Genomic DNA, 19,101 nt, shown 5'->3' with positions numbered 1-19,101 from the left:
TTGTTTGAGACAGAGTATTGTTCTGTCGCCCAGGCTGGACTGCAGTGGCACAATCTCGACTCACTGCAATCTCTGCCTCCCGGGTTCAAGCGATTCTTGTGCGTCAGCCTCCCAAGTAGCTGGATTACAGGCACCCATGCCCAGCTAATTTTTGTATTTTTAGTGGAGATGGGGTTTCACCGTGTTGGCCAGGCTGGTCATGAACTCCTGATCTCAAGTGATCCATCCACCTTGGCTTCCCAAAGTGCTGGGATTACAGGCGTGAGCCACCACGCCCCACCCCCTCCTGCTCTCCTCTTCCATTTCTGGTGGAGAGTTGGCAAACCTCCTTCCCTCAGCCCTACCCCTTCCGGGGCCTCAGTGCCCCTCACCACTGAGGGGCAGAGGTGAGGCCCAGCCTGGGTCATCGTGCTGGGACCTACAATCCATGTCCTCCCTGGGCTCCCAGACAAGCCATCCAGCCTCGGGCCTCAGGCCAGGCACTGCCTCTTCTACAGTTTGCTGGAGGGCTCAGGTTTTCTCTGGGCTCCCACAGTATCCTGTATGCCCAGCACTGTCAAATCCACCTGTTCTAGTATTGGTTGCTCTTCCCCCAGACCAGGAGCTCAACTTGCTCAGGGACTGTGAGTTTTCATCTCTGCACCCCAAGCCTAGCTCAAGGATGGTCCCAGAAGAGAGGCTCAGGAAAGACTTAGCATATGAATTCAGGACTAATATCACATAAATGTGTGGTTTTGTTTTCTTTCCACATAAACTGCTATTAAGCTCTGTTTCCTTCATCCTGAACTTTTTATGAAAAATGGACCTAAGAGTCTTATGGGCCTTGGCTTTGATCTAAGCTCCATTTCTTACTATGTGACCTGAGCAAATGCTTAGCTTCTCTGGCTTTCAGTTTCTTCCACTATAAAATGAGAACAGGGTGGAAGGGGTGAAGATTGAAAAACTACCTCTTGGGTACAATGTTCACTATTTGGGTAATGGATATACTAGAAGCCCAAACCTCACCATTACACAAAATATCTGTTTAACAAATTTGCATGTGTACCTCCTGAATCTATAATTTAAAAAAAAAAATGAGAACAACATCCTCCTCTTAAGGTTTTCACTATTAACTGAGATATCTTACATTAGGGTACAGCATGAAGTATGTGCTCAATAATTCCTTCTCCTCTCCCTCACCCCAACCTTTGAGCCCTGATGAGGACTTGACATTTACCTCCAAGAATGTGAACCCATGGTCATCACCTATGGGCCAAGTTAATCCAGATCATTTTGAAACCCAGTTCTGCCATCTGACATAATCACTCTCCCACCCAGATTTGATAAGCATGCTTTATTTGGCCTAATCCAAGTCCTTGAAAAAATACATCAGACTGAGCAAGATAGCAGGGAGAACCAAGCCCGGAGCAGGGCACTAGTCTTCCCTCTAAGCTGCCATTGATCCACTTACCCGTTCTCCACCACCTGCTGTCCAGGCAGCCAGGGATTCCCCTAGTGTATCACAATTTGATCCCTACTGTAGCTTGCCATGAAAGTACCTTGGGAGGCTGGGCACGGTGGCTCACGCCTGTAATCCCAGCACTTTGGGAGGCCGAGGCAGGTGGATCACCTGAGGACCTCAGGAGTTCAAGACCAGCCTGGCCATCATAGTGAAACCCCATCTCTACTAAAAATACAAAAATTAGCTGGGCATGGTGGCAGGCACCTGTAGTCCCAGCTACTTGGGAGGCTGAGGCAGGAGAATCACTTGAACCCAGGAGTCGGAGGTTGCAGTGACTCGCGATCACGCCATTGCACTCAAGCCTTGGTGGCACAGCGAGACTCTGTCGCAAAAAAAAAAAAAAAAAAAAAAAAAAGTACCTTGGGAGATGTTCCAATTGCCTTTTTGAAATCAAGATTCTTAAGACTTCAACAGACCCCTGATCTATTGAGATTTTGGTTCTCCCAAAGCAAGAGAGATGAGAGATTAGCCTGACTTATTTTAAGTAAACCTAGGCTGGGTCCTGGTGATCACTGTTTTATTCTTCTTTAGATTTTTTTTCCTAGCTGGGATTTGAACTATATTCTTCTTTTTAAAATGATATATGCCATTCCTTTTCTGCTGTCTTTGTTAATGCCGTTAAATTGGAAGAATTTTCAGTGATCAGTGAAAAGTCTCAGTTAGAAATTATTAAATTAACATAGGCTTCTTGCCTACTTGGCTGTTGGCTGAAAACAGTTTAAAACACTTAAGTGAAAACTTTTCTCTACCACAGGAAATTTGCTTTCTGAGTGAATGAAGGTTTTCTATAGGAAGATAAATGTTCAGCCCTCTCTTCTGACTCATTATAATTGTGGAATGTTAAAATTCAAGTAATTGCTGTTTTGTAATATTGAGTCAAACATTCACTTTAAAGAATGTAACAATACTGTGTCTTAATAAAAGCTTAGCTGTATATTTTTAAGACCTAGAAGATAAGCTTGACTGATCATGATTTTCAAAGTTTTAAAAGATTACTGAAAATACAAAAAGCCAGTACAAGAGGAAGCATAATGAAATCCAGCAGGAATAATTTGTAATTAGAAAACCCCATGCAATTCCTCAGCCAGGGATAATGGTGATCCATCTTAAAAACACATGTGTCCCATGCTGGGCACTGATGAGCCTAATCAGACACACTCCACTGACATTTTTCACAATACCAAGGGGTCCTTAATTGCTGGGGGTTGCAGGCAGGCAAGCTTCTTGCTGCTCCTCTCAGGTGATCGTAATGATTAAGAGCAGGCCTGGAGCCAAACAGCCAGGCATCCCAGCCCTCCTCCAACTCAACTGTGACTTTAGGCAAGTTACTTACCCTTTCTGTGCCTCAGTTTCCTCATCTTTTTTTTTTTGAGACAGGGTCTGGCTCTGTCACCCAGGCTGGAATGCAGTGGTGCAATCATGGCTTACTGCAGCCTCAACCCCTAGGGCTCAAACGATCCTCCCACCTCAACCTCCTGAGCAGCTGGGACAGCAGGCATGTGCCACCATGCCCGGCTACCTTTTTTTATTTTTTTGTGGAGACAAGGTCTCCTGAAGTTTCCCAGGCTGGTCTCAAACTCCTGGCCTCAAGTGATCCTCTTGCCTTGGCCTCCCAAAATGTTGGGATTACAGGGGTGAGCCACCGTACCTCATCTTTAAAATTATGGCTGGCTGGGTGTGGTGGCTCATGCCTGTAATCCCAGCACTTGGGAGGCCAAGGCAGGAAGATCACCTGAGATCAGGACTTCGAGACCAGCCTGACCAACATGGCGAAACCCCATCTTTACTAAAAATACAAAAATTAGCCGGGCATGGTAGTGTACGCCTGCGATCCCAGCTACTCAGGAGGCTGAGGTAGGAGAATCGCTTAAACCACAGGAGTCAGAGGTTGCCGTGAGCCAAGATCACACCACTGCACTCCAGCCTGGGTGACTGAGAATCATCACCTTTCAGGGTGATGGTTGTGAGGACTGATTCAGCCACTAGGTGAAGTCGGCCTGACCCACAGTGTGTCTTTCCTACACCCCAGTTGCTACTGGGGTTCTCAGGGACACAGGACGATCCACTTCCCTGCCCCCATGCCACTGCCTGTTCTCCTCGTTAGGGACACTCGGCCCTGCCAGAAGGTCCAGCCCATGTGGAAGGGCATCATGCCCACAGTGGCTGTACCCAGAGGCCCTCTTCTCCTCAACACCCCTGGTCCCCCAACCCTGAAGCACAAGCTGGCTCTGGGCCAGCTGGCCTGCTGGTGATCTGCCTTAGTTCCAGCATGGGTGGCTTGGCTCCAGCAAGAGCTTAAAGGTTCTTCATTGTGTTTTCTGCTTAGTGTAACCATCTGGGAATTGGAAGAAGAGGGAAGAATAAATACAATGTTCCCCCACTTCTACCTTCTCTGCCTCCCCCCATGGCTGAGTACAAGGCTGTGTACAGTCCGGCATTGTCTTGGGCCTCAGGAAAGATCCCCACAGAGGTCCCCTGCATGGTGTCCCATGGGATGGGAGTCATCTGCTGCACCTCCACCATTCCTCCATCTGTCTCCCTCTTTTTGTGTCCTTTCCTGGCTCAGACTCTCCTGCCTGTCAAGTTCAACAGCTCTTCTCAGCACTTGCCATGTGCCTCAGTGGAGCACTGGGAGCACAGAGATGATGTGAGCAAGGGCTCTGCCCTCAAGTGCTCATTGTATAGCACTGAGAATATAGACTGCAGCATACACAGCCTGAACCAGACTCTCTTCAGTAATCTTGGATCTACTTAACCTGAGGGCCCACCTCTGTATTTAAAACTTGTAGTCCCAGCTACCTGGGAGGCTGAGGGCCAAGGTACCCACATTTCAGGACCATTTTGAGAATTAAACATAATCCTGTATGCAAAGCTTTCAACTCAGTGCACTGCACACAGTGGGTGCTCAATCCCATCTGCCTGCCTGTCTTCCCTCCCTCTTTCCCCTCTTTCCCTCTTTCCTTTTAGCCAGTTGCCTCTCCCAGAGGAGAAGGTCTGAAGGTCTGAACAGAGTCTATGGACAGAGGAGGAGCCCTGCCCCTAGCAGGGCTGGAGCAGTGTCAGGTGGGCTTGTGTGGGGCCAAGCCCACGCTGGGCAGTTGGGGGTTATGACCAACCGGGGCTCTGCCTGCCAGATGCTTTCTTTCGGAAGTAGACTCAGTCCTCTGACCTCCTTTCCTCTCTCCCAATGGCTAATTAGTGCCGATTGTGGGCTCCTTTTTAGCCTTTCCTTTTCTGAACTTCCAACTGGCTTCTTTTTCCCTTCCCCAGGGCAGGGATGGGGACAAACTGGCAGGGCAAAGCTAAGGCGCCAACCACAGCCAGTCCTTGTGCTAAGAACAGGATGAGAGCTGCTTATCCTGGCTGAGCTGTGGGGGCTGCTGAGACCCAGAGTTTGGGGTTGCCCCAAGGGAACTTCTTGCCTACACAACCTGCTTTTTATCCATCTGTTCTGAGGTTCATGTCCCATGTCCAGGAATATGTGGGACAGCCAATAATCAACGTACTGGCCAGCCTTCAAGGTCTTCCTGCCCACTCACAGCCTTCCGGTGAGTGATGAGCTCATAGAGATCCCCAGGGGTATTATACCTGTATGGGATTGGGGGAAGCTATCCCAACCCCACCTGGGGCTAAATGCTTTTTCTATCATTCTGAAACGCAGTCAGGGAAATCCAGTGACCTAGAACCAGACCCACTGGGGGACGCCAGGAATAGGTCATCCTGGTAAATAGCCAACATGAGGCTGGGAAGGGAGAAGTTCTGGGGTGGCGGAAGCCCCCAGTTCTGGAGGTACGGGCTAGTGGCAATAGATGATCTGTCTGCAGAGTGGAATCTCTTGGGGCTCCATCATGAACCCGGAGCTCCAGTGCTGCAGTGGCAGGAAATTAATTGACAGTCATTCATATGAGTCCCAGGACCAAGGGTTAGCAGCAAGGGGGTTGAGACCCAAGATGCGACTCAGACATCTTCAATCACTAGGAAAGGACTGCAAGTGCCATGAAATGGAGATGCTCCAGCAAGACAGAGAGGAGAACTGTGGCAGCTGAAGCTAGGCAGGGCTGTCACTTCCAAAGAAGCACAGATCAATGGAAATGGGAGGCCTGTCAGAGCAATGTCTTACAGGAGTTCTGAGCAGAAGCAGAAAAGGAAAGAGACTAAGTGGGGGAGGGGGCAAAGGAGGCATCAGGATGGCTTCCTGGAAAAAGAGTGTCACTACAAAGGTCAGAAAAGCTTGTGTCAGAGATTCGGGAGGTGAATTGCAGGTGAGCTCACCAAAGGTTCCAGAGGTGAGCTCCAGGGCCCGCACCGTGGATAGCTCTACATTCTAGGTGGGTGCTGGGCAGGGGGTGATTCTGGAATTACTCAGTGCCAAGGTGTCCTCCATGCACCAGCTCCAGCAAGCAGGAGGCTGCCACATGTTCTCATCACGCCTTCTCACCTGGAGCCAGGGCCTGCTGCCTGATGGTCCCTCTGTTAATGGCTTCCAGATGTGTCCTTGGGCCCCTGGAGGGAGACTTCCTGGAGGACACTCCCCCTCCTACTCAAGCCTCACCCCTCTGATCACCTTCAGTCACAGAGCCTGGTGAAGGCCATGGTGCACTAGTGCAGTATCACATTGTAGATGACAGGGGCTTGGAAGGTCAGACTCCCCACTTCTGTGATTGGCTACTGACCTCTGAGCCCCCCATCACTGTTATTTTTGGCTCCTAGGTATCTTCAGTGCACAGGATCCAGCTGGTAATATGAAAGTTGTCCATTGGAGTATGATGGCTGAGTGGGCCACAGGCAGTGGCTCATACCTGTAATCCTAGCACTTTGGGAGCCCAGGTGGAAAGACTGCTTGAAACCAGCAGTTCAGGACCAGCCCTGAAACTGCCATGTGTAGGAACACAAGCATGCCTTTTAGAGGAAGAGACAAGAAACAAACCATCCCAGCTGAAGACCAACCAGCTCCCTGATGGTCTTCCACCTGCCTCCAGCCACCTGAGTGACCCCAGATGAGACCAACAGAACTACTCAGCTGACCTGAGCCCAAATTTCTGACTCACAGAATTGTGAACAAATAAAATGGTGGTGGTTTTAAGCCACTAAGTTTTGGGGTGGTTTGTTACACAGCAGTAGATAATGGATGCAGAACCTCATCATTGTAGAATCTTGGTCATAGATCCAATATGCCCTGACAGTCACAGCATCGTGGAACCCCAGGACCAGAAACTGGAACCACTGATGTAGAATCCAAGAAACAGAAGAGTCCTGAAAACACCTTAATTCCCACCCAATGGTACACTCTCCTTTCACTGTCAGACGAAGTGACCACTCACCATCTTTCAACGTTGAGCCCTCTCCCCACCCACAGGTGTGTCTTATTCTTTAGCGTTCTGCCCATTCTGTCACAGTCTTCTGGTTCCACCCCTCAGCTGGCTTCTCAATCCCTTTCTCTAGGAAGCCTTCCCATATCGATCTGCTTGCTCTGGTCCTGGGAGCCAAATGTGGACTTTGTGGAAATTTATCTTAGTATTCATCCCAGTTCCTAGCACAGTGTCTGGCCCAGAACATATCTTGAGGACAACAACCAGCACCACCAACCACACTTTTCATTGCTTCCTGCCCTGTTGCCTCACAACTGGCAGTCCTGGATCTGTCCGTGGTCCTGAATGTCTTTTTCCTTCTTGCCAGTGACTGCGTCAGACTGGCCACTTCCCACATTCCCCACATTCCATTGTTTCCCCCTCCCCCATATACAGATCATTAGCCTGGACTATTAAATGCAAAATAATATGTGGTGATGATGATGCATATTAATTAGGATTAGTTTCAACTATATGTGTCAGGATGCCCACATGAATTTCTTAAATGATAGAGAAATAGATGTTCAGTTTCTTTTGTTCTCATAAAAGAAAGTCTAGATGTAGTAGCCCAGAGTCTGAATGGTCTTTCCATAGTCATGAGGACCTCACATCTTTCTAGCCTTCCACTCTGCCTTCCCTATAGTCCTCATTGCCATGGTCCAAATGGCTGCTAGAGCACCAGCCATCACATCAGATAGCAGATGCAGGAAAGCTATAAATAAGGGTACCCCCTTTCCTTTATTGGCACTTTCTATACTTTCACTTACATAAGCACACCTAACTAGCTTCAAGAGGCTAAGCAAGATAACATGTCCAGCAAAAAGTTATGGTCCTTATTACTAAGGAGGAAGAAGAAATAGCTATTGAAAAGCAACTACAAATCTCTGACATTAGTAATGGAACAGAGGTGTTGATGGTGACAGAGATTGTGGTATAATAGTTGTAGTGTTAGTAATGGTGATGGTAATAGTGGTGGTGTTGGTAGTGGGAGAGTGGGGGTGATAATGGTGATGATAGCACGGATGGTGATGAGTGAAGCTGGTGGCTGGTAAAACTCAGATCCAGGAACACACACTCCCTTACACATTAGCCTGGACCATGAGAATACTGGGAGATGGACCCGGTGACTACAGTGTCTGAGCCTTGGGGTCTGCTCCAAGCCATGCAGGAGTGATTTCTGGCACCCCCGCTATTTGCAGTTCATCAGTTACAAGCCTCCTGCCTTCTTGGGTACAAGTCATCCCCAGCAGAACATGAATCAGATTCCCCCTATCTAGCCTGGAAATAACTCTGGAATGAAAATTTTACGCCTTAGGGATGTGAAGCAGGAAGGGCAATATTGGACTTCCATTTATTAGACAATAAGCACTGATGGAATTTGTGGTTATAGTCAAGGAAAGCTTTGCTGTGAAATACACAAACACATGGACACATAGCTTCAGAAATAGAATCAAGTCATTACAAAAACAAACAGAGAGTTACAGAAATGCAGAAAGAAACAGGCCCACAATCAGAAACCAACAGGCACAGACACACTAGTCTCACAAGGATGGCCAATCTGTCTCCCCAAAGAGATACGGACACCTGGCCATCTTTTTTTGTTGTTGTTTGTTTGTTTGTATGCTTGCTTGCTTGCTTGTTTGAGACAGGGTCTTCCTCTGTCATCAAGGCTTGAGTGCAGTGGTGCAGTCATAGCTCACTGCAGCCTTGAACTCCTGGACTCAAGCGGTCCTCCTGCTTTAGCCTCCCAAGTAGCTGGGACTACAGGCACGTGTCACTATACCTGGCTAATATTTAAATTTTTTTTTGTAGAGACAGAGTCTCACCATGTTGCCAGTCACTGGCAAGGAAAAAGACATTCAGGACCACGGACAGATCCAGGACTGCCAGTTGTGAGGCAACAGGGCAGGAAGCAATGAAAAGTGTGGTTGGTGGTGCTGGTTGTTGTCCTCAAGATATGTTCTGGGCCAGACACTGTGCTAGGAACTGGGATGAATACTAAGATAAATTTCCACAAAGTCCACATTTGGCTCCCAGGACCAGAGCAAGCAGATCGATATGGGAAGGCTTCCTAGAGAAAGGGATTGAGAAGCCAGCTGAGGGGTGGAACCAGAAGACTGTGACAGAATGGGCAGAACGCTAAAGAATAAGACACACCTGTGGGTGGGGAGAGGGCTCAACGTTGAAAGATGGTGAGTGGTCACTTCGTCTGACAGTGAAAGGAGAGTGTACCATTGGGTGGGAATTAAGGTGTTTTCAGGACTCTTCTGTTTCTTGGATTCTACATCAGTGGTTCCAGTTTCTGGTCCTGGGGTTCCACGATGCTGTGACTGTCAGGGCATATTGGATCTATGACCAAGATTCTACAATGATGAGGTTCTGCATCCATTATCTACTGCTGTGTAACAAACCACCCCAAAACTTAGTGGCTTAAAACACCACCATTTTATTTGTTCACAATTCTGTGAGTCAGAAATTTGGGCTCAGGTCAGCTGAGTAGTTCTGTTGGTCTCATCTGGGGTCACTCAGGTGGCTGGAGGCAGGTGGAAGACCATCAGGGAGCTGGTTGGTCTTCAGCTGGGATGGTTTGTTTCTTGTCTCTTCCTCTAAAAGGCATGCTTGTGTTCCTACGCATGGCAGTTTCACGGGAGCAAGAAGAGGTGAATCCCAATGCACAAGCACTTTTTAAGACTCTGCTTGCATCACATTTGCTGACGTCTCATTAATCAGAGGAAGTCACACGGCCAACCCAAAGTCAGTGTGGGGCGGGACAACATAAAAGTATGGACTCAGATAGGCAGAATTCATTCGGGACCGTCAATATTAACAACCTACCACAAGTTCTAAGTGTCTCCTTCACCACCACCCATACTACCAATACCATGTCTTTGTTCTGATTCAAAGAGACCACAGTTCTATGGCTCTCTGAGTCTGTGGTTCTTAGCAGTCAATGTTTTGATTCCAAGATTCTGTGATTCTAGATGCAGAAGGCTCAGTACAGTTGAGGAAGAGCATGAGGACCCAAGAGGAGGCTAAAGAAGTTGGGCAAACAAAGGTCACCCCTAGAGAACCAGCTGCCTCTCCCATGCTCACCCCTCAGGCCCCAACTTCCTGCCTGAATCAGGGAAGTGGCATGAACATGGAGATGGGAATCAGAAAACCTAGATTATAGGCCCTGTTCCATCATTAATCTGGGATGACCCCAAGCACAGCTCTTAACCTCCCAGTGTTCTCATATAGCCAACAGAGATATCAATCCCTGTCTTCTGAATAATGCAGAACAGTGGCAAAGCCAGGAGAACTGGGCCCACTAACTTCCATTATCAGGAGCCTGGGCCTGGGCACAGTTGAGGAAGAGGGTTTTGCTCCCACCTCATTAAACTGCACCACAGTGGTAGAGACCTTGGGTTTTAAGAGAACCAAGATAGGTTATTGCCCGTGGTCTGTCCCAACCTCTACTGGCAAAAGCAAGAAATAATGAAAGGGGAGGGGAGGGAAGAGGGAGGGGAGGGGAGGGGAGGGGAGGGGAGGGAGGGAAGGGAGGGGGAGGGGAAGGGGGAGGGAGGGAAGGGACCCAACTCTGCTCCTTTCCTTTTCCCCTCTCCCCTACCCACTCCTGTCCCTGACTCAACAGAGTGGAATCCTAGGGGCCAGATCTTAGCTGGCCTTTAGCCTCAGTCGGCTCTGCCCTTTAGCCTTTCCTTGAAGAGGAGTGCAGAAACAGAGGCTTCATTAGGGAAGGAGGCCTAGGCCAGCACAGCAAATCATAACATTACACAGCCAAGGGGGACCAACGACAACCCACTGGCCGAACCACCTTGCAGCACAGATGAGGAAACAGAAGCCCAGGGAGGGACAGAGACCCACCTGCCCACAGCCACACAGGCAGCCAACAGCAGACAAAGACCAAAAGTCAAGTGGGATCTCTCTCCTTTTCTAAATGTCCATTTCCCATTCTAAACTGGGACAACAAACCCTGCCTGCCACCACTTAGAAACTGTAAAGCAAGGTACAGATGTAGTAAGGAGTCATCTTTTCCAATGGTCTGAGAGTTGGGGGTTGGGGGGAAGACTGAGGTGGGGGCAAGAACATTTAGGACTTTCAGAGGACGCATCCAGCTTATTTATTCTAGACTTTCCCCAGAGGCCCAGGCCACAGAGCGGAGGAGGAGGGTATTAAATATCAGAGAGTTATTTAAAAGCCAGTTGCCTGCCCCTCAGAAGCAGCGCTGGCCTCTGCTGACTCAACGGAGAAAATGAACCTTGGGCCTATGGATTTTCCTGTGTCTCACAGCAGTGGGGGAGGGGAGGGGGAGTGAGAAATGGGAAAGGCAAGGCCCACAGTGAAGTTTCCCGTCCCTGCTGGCAAGGAAGCCAAGCAAGAGGAGAGAAGCTGGGGCCTCCCCCACTACCTCCTGGCTGAGTTGATCACGTCAGGCCGCCTGCTGCTCCTCCATTTGCCTTGGAGGAGGGGGGAACAGAGGGATGGGGAAGCAGCAGGAGGGCTGCTGGGACAGAGGACAAAGGGAGCCTGGATCTCAGGACAATACAGCATCCACTCCAGAAGGACCCCAGACCACCCCTACCACTTTCTTCCTCAGTCCCCGAGTAGCTGGGACTACAGGTGCTGCCCACCACCACGCCTGGTTTTTTTTTTTTTTTTTTTTTTTGTATTTTTAGTAGAGACGGGGTTTCACCGTGTTCACCAGGATGGTCTCAATCTCCTGACCTTGTGATCTGCCCGCCTCGGCCTCCCAAAGTGCTGGGATTACAGGTGTGAGCCACCACACCCAGCCACCCCTACCACTTTCTAGTCAGGCAACCAAGGCCTTAATTGGGGTGGTGCCAAGTTCAAGGTCATACATTGAGAAGGTGGGGGCACCAACTTGGGCAAATCCCAGTATGACCTTCCCCTCCCTGACCCCCATCTCCAAAAAGCCAAGGGGCACAAGACTGCTGGGCCCCCCAGGACCATCCCATCCACACACACTTTTTTGCAGACAGGGAAACTGAGGTATGTCCAAGGACTTTAATAGTATTGACACACCTCTGATGACAAAACAAGAGCTGGAGAAGGGGCTACCTGCTGGGTGATCTCAGGGACGTCATCACACTCTGTGCTCCCTACCAAGGCTTAGTGGAGCTGACCAAGAGCAGGGTCTGTGCCAGCAGAAAAGGCCCAGTGAAGGCACTAGAGGCTCAGGTAGAGACAACACCTTGGAATACTAAGAGAGGGGCTCTAGGACCTAGTGGAGTAATAAATTCAAGCAAGCATGGAGATCCAGTGTGGTTGACATGAGGGGTACTCATCTGGGCACAGGGCAGATGATCACTCTGCTTGGGTGTTGAGGGGTGCCTTGCTTCTTCCGAGTCCTAAGGAAACCCTGAGGGCGTGAGCTCTTTGCCCACAGGCTCCCCTGGGATCTGACCCAGCCACACTCCCAGGAGAGAGGGATCCTAGGATGGGGGGGGCGCTGCGGCAAAGGAGATGGGTAAGAAACCCGAGCTTCTATTGGGCTCAGGTCCCAGTCAGCTGTGCAATCTTGGGGAAAGCACTTAACATTTCTGAGCAGCTATCTCCTGGTATGAAGTGTAGATGAGGGGTCCTCACCGAACTTGCCTCATAGGGATGGGAGGCTCGAGTCACAGATTTTTAAATCATTATTTCAGTCAGCAAATATTCCCTGGTGCCTTCTCTGTACTGATCCCTAAGAAATTAGACCAGACCTGAGTCCCAGCTGCTGACAGTTAAGATGATTGGGGAGTCTTAGCCCTCTAATTGATAAATGAAGTTCAAAGGATGGAGAGGGAAGCCATGAGGGCTCCCTGAAGGGGGCAAAACTCACAAGTCCTGAGGGACAGCGGACTGGACTGGAGAAACAGAATCAAGAGGAGAGCACCCCAGCTGGGGCAAACAGTCGAAGAAAAGAGACTTCCACCAGATGCATCAGAGAATAAACACACAGTCTCAGACTCAAGTGGACACACATTTATTGAACACTTAATGCATACTGAACACTGGCAAATCTAAGATGGAGAGCGCTGTTCCTCCAAAGAACAGAGATCCCTCAGCCCCAACGGCTCGCAGACTTCATTCCTTGGGGAACTTGGACAGAGAGAAATTGGTTCCAGGAGAATTTAGAAGGGAAACACCTTTACAAAGTGGGAAGAGAGGAGAGGAGGCTGAGTAGAGGCCATACAGAGAGACAAGCAGAGACTCATTTTATTAACATCCACTACAAATTTGCTGTGTTGGAGAAAGAAAGAACATGGAACACGGAAAAATGACACAGGAGCTAATTAGTCCCAGAGGGGGCAATGCCTTATCCAGGGTCTGGCAGGATAGGTGCTAGGCCCCCAGACCCAGGGGAAATGATTTTTCTTGTTTTGAGGCACTTTCAATTCACTTTATCATAACAGCCCTGAGAGGAATAGGAAGAAAAGGAATTCAAAGCCTATCTACCTTATAGAAGAGGAAGGTGGCAGCCCAAGATTGAGACAGGCCTGAGGTCACACCAGATCAACCACGGCATCCATTCCCAGCCTCAGCTTCTTGGGGTGACAATGCGCATTCCTTGCGGGGCAGGACCCTCTCAGATGCAGCCCACCATCGTACAGAGTCCTGGGCAATGACCCTGGGGCCAGGTTTCCAGGCTAAACCCTGAAACCTTGACAGGGGCCTTGGGGCTCCTCTGGCCTATTTCCCCATTTCTGCAATACAGAGGACATTTGCCTTATTCTCTGGCACCTGATGATTCTAAATTCTCTCCAGGCCTCATTTCCCCAAATGAGGTGTCGAGCACCCCCCCCAGTCAAGGCTGCCTGTGGTCCTGCAGCTCCTTTCCTGGGGGGCGGCAGAAGGCGGGGGGCATCAGCCAAACTGAGGCCAGCCACCATGGGGGCCTGGGAAAGGAGTTTCAGCCTTGGTAGTGGTCTGTGATTCCTCAGGGCCTGGAAGCAGACAAGGAAACAGAGACTGTTCTGTTCATTCAGTCTGTCATTTGCACTACACACTCTCCTGTTATAGTCCCTAAACTGGAAACACGAAAGTGAAGACGACCTAGTGCCTCCTACCAGGGGAGACGTCAGAGCTGGGGCTTGTTGCTGCGTGGGCCGGGGTTTAGGGGAGTGCTATAGATGAGGGCCCAGCCCCAGTGGCATCTATGTGAGCACATGTGCCCATGTGAGAAAAGACATCACCAGCCTGTTACCTCCACAGACCAAGGGCATGGTGCAGGGCAGGAGGAGTAGGGTCTGACTGTGCTAGCCAATCTCTGGGTCCCTATGCTTGGCATGGCTTAAGCATGGGCTTGTAAGCTTGCCCTCTGAGAATGTACCCACGAATCTGCATGGGCTCAGAAGTGTGCATATTCAAATATGTATGTCTTTATGAATTTATGGACACATGCCAGGACGCACTCAAACCTACCATCCTATGTGCACATATGAATGAGTCTGCATGGACTTGCATGAGGCACATCTGAGCTCTCATACCTGGGAGAGTTATGACAGGGGTAGGGAAGAGAGAGGGGTTGGGAGGAGGGGACAGCTGGGGGGACGCCCACCATCACCAGCCCTGTTCCTTAATGTTGGTCCTTGCCCAAGACCCAGGCCACTGCAGGGTCTGCCTCTTCTCCTTAAGTGGTATTGATCCTTTGGTCGATCAGTTAAATATAACCTCAGGGAAGGAGTCAACATAACAACCGTACCCAGTTCAGGAGAAAGAGACTGATTCTTGGGAGGAGGTGGGGAGCCTCTATCCCAACCAGCTCTGCTGATACCCGAATGGCCTGCGGATCAAGTGTCAGCTTCTCCAGCCTGAATAATTCATGCCAAGGCCAGGAATGCTCCTTCTCAGGAGCCTGTCTCTTTAAATCAGGTTTAGAGCTTCCCAGTTCTGGGGGAAAAAAAAAAAAAAATCCAGAACAAAACAAATCTGTAAACAGCTCAGCCCCCACCTCAGCCCTGGCCCCTTCTGAGACCCCCAACTCCATGCTGCAAAATCTGCTCCTGCTCTCCCAACCTCTGGTGCCTCAAACCCCACTCACAGGCGGAGAAGCCTGGAGGGACTGGTTGATGGTGTCCAACGGAACCCTAGGAGTCTTAAGAGGTTTGGGGGCAGGGAGTGAAAGCAAAGAGCAGAATCACTACACCCCCGGGTATCTGTGCCTAGGACAGTGCTTGGCAGAGGAGTCCAGCCCGGTGGAGGAAACCAGATGGGGGAACTCCTGGCAGAGGCAGAGCAGCCAGAGTTGGTGGGTGGGAGGGGAGCGGGTGCCACAGACTTCTCCTGAGAATGGGATGGGATGGAGAAAAAGCTGGTCCCATAGGACCTGCAGGGGTGGTGACACAGCCGGGTCTAATGGAACTAGGGTAGCAGAGGAGGAAGCAAAGACTGGGGATTTTCCAGTCTCTCTGCCGTAGGAAGAGGCCGGAAAATGAGTAACTTTCCTAGCCCACTCCTCATCCCTTCCTCCTGCAGTAGGAGCAGCTCTGAAGTCCTCCCCAACCCCCGAATTCTTCCTGGTGGTGACCCACCTGCCTGCTCTCCGCAGCCGGGCCCCGCCCCACACGTGCTGGAGAGGGAGGAGGAAGGACCCAGCTTAAATGTTGGGGGTGGAGGAGGAGGAAAACCAAGTCGGAGCCTCCAGGAGCCAAACTTCTCGGCAGCCCGGAGAGGCGGGGGCGGAGAGGGTGAAGAGAAAGCGCAGCAGCCGACAGCCCTGATTCTCGGGAGCCTCCCACCCCGCCTCCCACGGCGAGGAGGGCGCGGAGACTCCGCTGGGGGCGGAGGACGAGACCGGGAGGCGGGGAGGGGGGAGGCAAACCCTGCCCACTCGGCTCGGAGCCCGGAGCGGCCGCGGAAGCCGGAGGCCGGCTAGCAGGGCGAGGGCACCGGGGGCGGGGGGCTCCGCTCCCCGTCTGACCCCTCTCGCCCCCGGCCAGTCAGCCAGTAAGTGCGGCTCCTCAGACTTTCGAGACAGCGAACGGACCGACCGGGACTGCCAACCGCTCCGGGTCAAGGACTCGCCCCACCCGTGCCCCCCACCAGGCGCTCCCAACTCACTGGTGAGCGCCGCGGCCCCGGCGCTGGATGCGGGGGCGGCCGCGATGGCCCCGCGAGCGGGACAGCCAGGGCTCCAGGGGCTGCTGCTCGTGGCGGCGGCGCTGAGCCAGCCCGCGGCACCCTGCCCCTTCCAGTGCTACTGCTTCGGCGGCCCCAAGCTGCTGCTGCGCTGCGCGTCGGGCGCCGAGCTCCGCCAGCCTCCGCGGGACGTTCCGCCCGACGCGCGCAACCTCACCATCGTGGGCGCCAACCTGACGGTGCTGCGCGCGGCCGCCTTCGCCGGCGGGGACGGGGACGGCGACAAGACGGCGGGCGTGCGCCTGCCGCTCCTGAGCGCGCTGCGCCTCACGCACAACCACATCGAGGTGGTGGAAGACGGCGCCTTCGACGGGCTGCCCAGCCTGGCGGCGCTCGACCTCAGCCACAACCCGCTGCGCGCCCTGGGCGGCGGCGCCTTCCGCGGGCTGCCCGCGCTGCGCTCGCTGCAGCTTAACCACGCGCTGGTGCGGGGCGGCCCCGCGCTGCTGGCCGCGCTGGACACTGCGCTGGCCCCGCTGGCCGAGCTTCGCCTGCTGGGCCTGGCGGGCAACGCGCTGAGCCGTCTGCCGCCAGCCGCGCTGCGCCTGGCGCGCTTGGAGCAACTGGACGTGCGCCACAACGCGCTGGTCGGCCTGGGCCCCGACGAGCTGCGCGCGCTGGAGCGCGATGGCGGCCTCCCCGGGCCGCGCCTGCTGCTCGCCGACAACCCCCTGCGCTGCGGCTGCGCCGCGCGCCCTCTGCTGGCCTGGCTGCGCAACGCCACGGAGCGCGTGCCCGACGCGCGGCGCCTGCGCTGCGCCGCCCCGCGGGCGCTGCTGGACCGGCCGCTGCTGGACCTGGACGGGGCGCGGCTTCGCTGCGCGGACAGCGGCGCCGACGCTCGCGGAGAGGAGGCGGAGGCCGCCGGCCCGGAGCTGGAAGCCTCCTACGTGTTCTTCGGGCTGGTGCTGGCGCTCATCGGCCTCATCTTCCTCATGGTGCTCTACCTAAACCGCCGCGGCATCCAGCGCTGGATGCGCAACCTGCGCGAGGCGTGCCGGGACCAGATGGAGGGCTACCACTACCGCTACGAGCAGGACGCCGACCCGCGCCGCGCGCCCGCGCCCGCAGCGCCCGCGGGCTCCCGCGCCACCTCCCCGGGCTCCGGGCTCTGAGCGGCGCCCTCGGGCTCAGGGCTGCCCTTGACCGGCCCGAAGCCGTGGAGATGAGACGCCCGCGAGCCCCGAGCTCTGAGACCTTCCCCTGACTCGGAGGCTCTAAGCCGTACCCTCTCGTTCCCGCCTCCGAGAGCTCCCACCGTCAAAGACCCAGAGATAGCCGGTCCGAATCCAGAAACCCCGCCCTTCCACGCTAGTTTCCGAAACCGCCCTCCTGAACCACTGAAAGTCCGTTCCCCGTCTCGGGGCTCACACAGAGACTCTGTCCTTCAAGGCCAAAGCTCTGAGACTTGCCCCCAGCACCCTGTTCTTGGAGCTCCGACACCCGAGACTGCACTGACCTCCCTCGCCAGCTCGGAGCCCTCAGTCCCCACCGGGGCTCGTGGGCCCTCCCATCCCATTCTGGACTCGAAGCACAGCACCCCCATCAGAATGGTTTTGTGGATTTTGAGCCCTTTGTCCCATCCCAGTGCTCAGAGCCCTCCATCCTGCATGGAGGCCCAACCCTGGGGCTCTGAAGATTGGGCACCCTCCCCTCATCTGAGAATATGTTTCATACCCCTGCCCCCCCTTCACCCACCCCCGCCTCTGGCCCAGGCCCTTCCCTTCCTCGGCTCAGGCTTGGGGGCTCAGCTCCTAGTCTGTCCCTCCCATCCCAGGGACAAGCACACCCCATCTAACCTTAGTGTGGAGCCGACTGTCAGCCTTTCCTACCAGGGCGGTGACCTCCCGATACTCAGTGCTGGTCCCCAGTCTCAGACTCTCAGCTCTTCACCCCGATCTGACTTTCGTCCCCCTGCCCAAGCCTTAGGCTCTTGACCCCCCATACCCAATGCTGTCACTCAGCACCTACTCCTGCCATTCACTAGTCAAGGTCCAGTGAGGAATCCGTCCCTCGGATGTCTTCATCCCCTTTTCCTCCCAGGACGAGCTCTTCAGTCCTGCCAGATAGGTGCAGGTGCCATGCACCCCTAGTGCGTACTGGCAGATCCTTGTGGGGAGGAAGAGAGTCTTGGGTGTGTGAAAGGGATAGTGGGGCATCGTGGCCGCAGAGAGGGGCAGGAAGTGGGGTCTGAAGGGCTGGAAGCTGCTGCCCTTCAATTTCCCTATGCTCTCTCCCACCCCTGGCTCTTCGCCCTTCGGGATTCCTTACCACCACTACCACCACCACCTCACCCCGTATATCTTCTGAAAGAGAAGTAGGTCTTGCCTCCTGCCTCAGGCACAAGCCCTCCTGGTTCAGGGTCAGAACCTCAGCACCTTGCCTTCTCCATGATCCCAAAGCACAATTGGTGAGTGGGGGAGAGGACACCCTCTCCCTGACTCCCCACCCTCTAGGTCAGGCAGAATGGCTGGCCTGTGCTGCGTCTGCACGCAGGAAGTCACCTTCCTTTAATATATTGGCTTGAGGCCTGCCTTCCCTCCCCATACCCAGAAAATCTGGATCTCCCTTGAGCAGTTTTCTATAAAGTCTGCAATAATCTCAGATACTCTACTCTTGTTAGTGGTGCCGTATCATTCCTGCTGACCTTGGAGTACTGATGGGGGTGGGAGGGGACTCTTGGGAGGGCATTTTGGACCTCTTTTTGGTGGGGCAGTGACCCTTGATGCGTTCTCCCAGACTGTGGGAGAAGAAATGGGCTCTGATTGCACATAGCAGGATTAAGGTTAGATACATGGAGGGACTTCTCATTGGGATGACATTGTTCCCCAAGCCAGCCTGCTTTCTATCATCGGAGGAGGGGTTATGCACAGCCAAAGTGGGATTTGACACTTCCTCTACATCCTCTTCCCTCCCGTTCCTCATCTTCAGGATGGGGATGGAGTTAGGCTAAGAAACATTAGCCTCAGCCAAGACCATCCGGGAGGAAATCCAGCTACAGAGAATGAGGAGTTAATTCAGACAGGAAAGAAGAGGGATTGTTTGCTGCTTTGGGATCATCCCCTCTAATGAATTATTATCTGATACTCCTTTATGTCCTGTGTCATG

At 52.9% G+C, this 19,101-nt stretch overlaps 1 protein-coding gene across 1 annotated transcript; it reads left to right on the top strand.

The window, feature by feature from the left end:
- The first annotated feature begins 15,409 nt into the window (after positions 1 to 15,409).
- On the top strand, positions 15,410 to 18,599 carry TPBGL (trophoblast glycoprotein like). The gene has a single exon (XM_003254708.4). The coding sequence runs from the start codon at positions 15,960 to 15,962 to the stop codon at positions 17,106 to 17,108; it is 1,149 nt and encodes a 382-aa protein (XP_003254756.1). The 5' UTR covers positions 15,410 to 15,959; the 3' UTR covers positions 17,109 to 18,599.
- The last annotated feature ends 502 nt before the right edge of the window (positions 18,600 to 19,101 follow it).

Source organism: Nomascus leucogenys, chromosome 15, assembly GCF_006542625.1.
Source record: "Nomascus leucogenys isolate Asia chromosome 15, Asia_NLE_v1, whole genome shotgun sequence".
NCBI classification, from domain to species: Eukaryota; Metazoa; Chordata; class Mammalia; order Primates; family Hylobatidae; genus Nomascus; species Nomascus leucogenys.
Note: the sequence above shows the minus strand (reverse complement) of the source record. Positions and strands in the feature narration are given on the sequence as shown.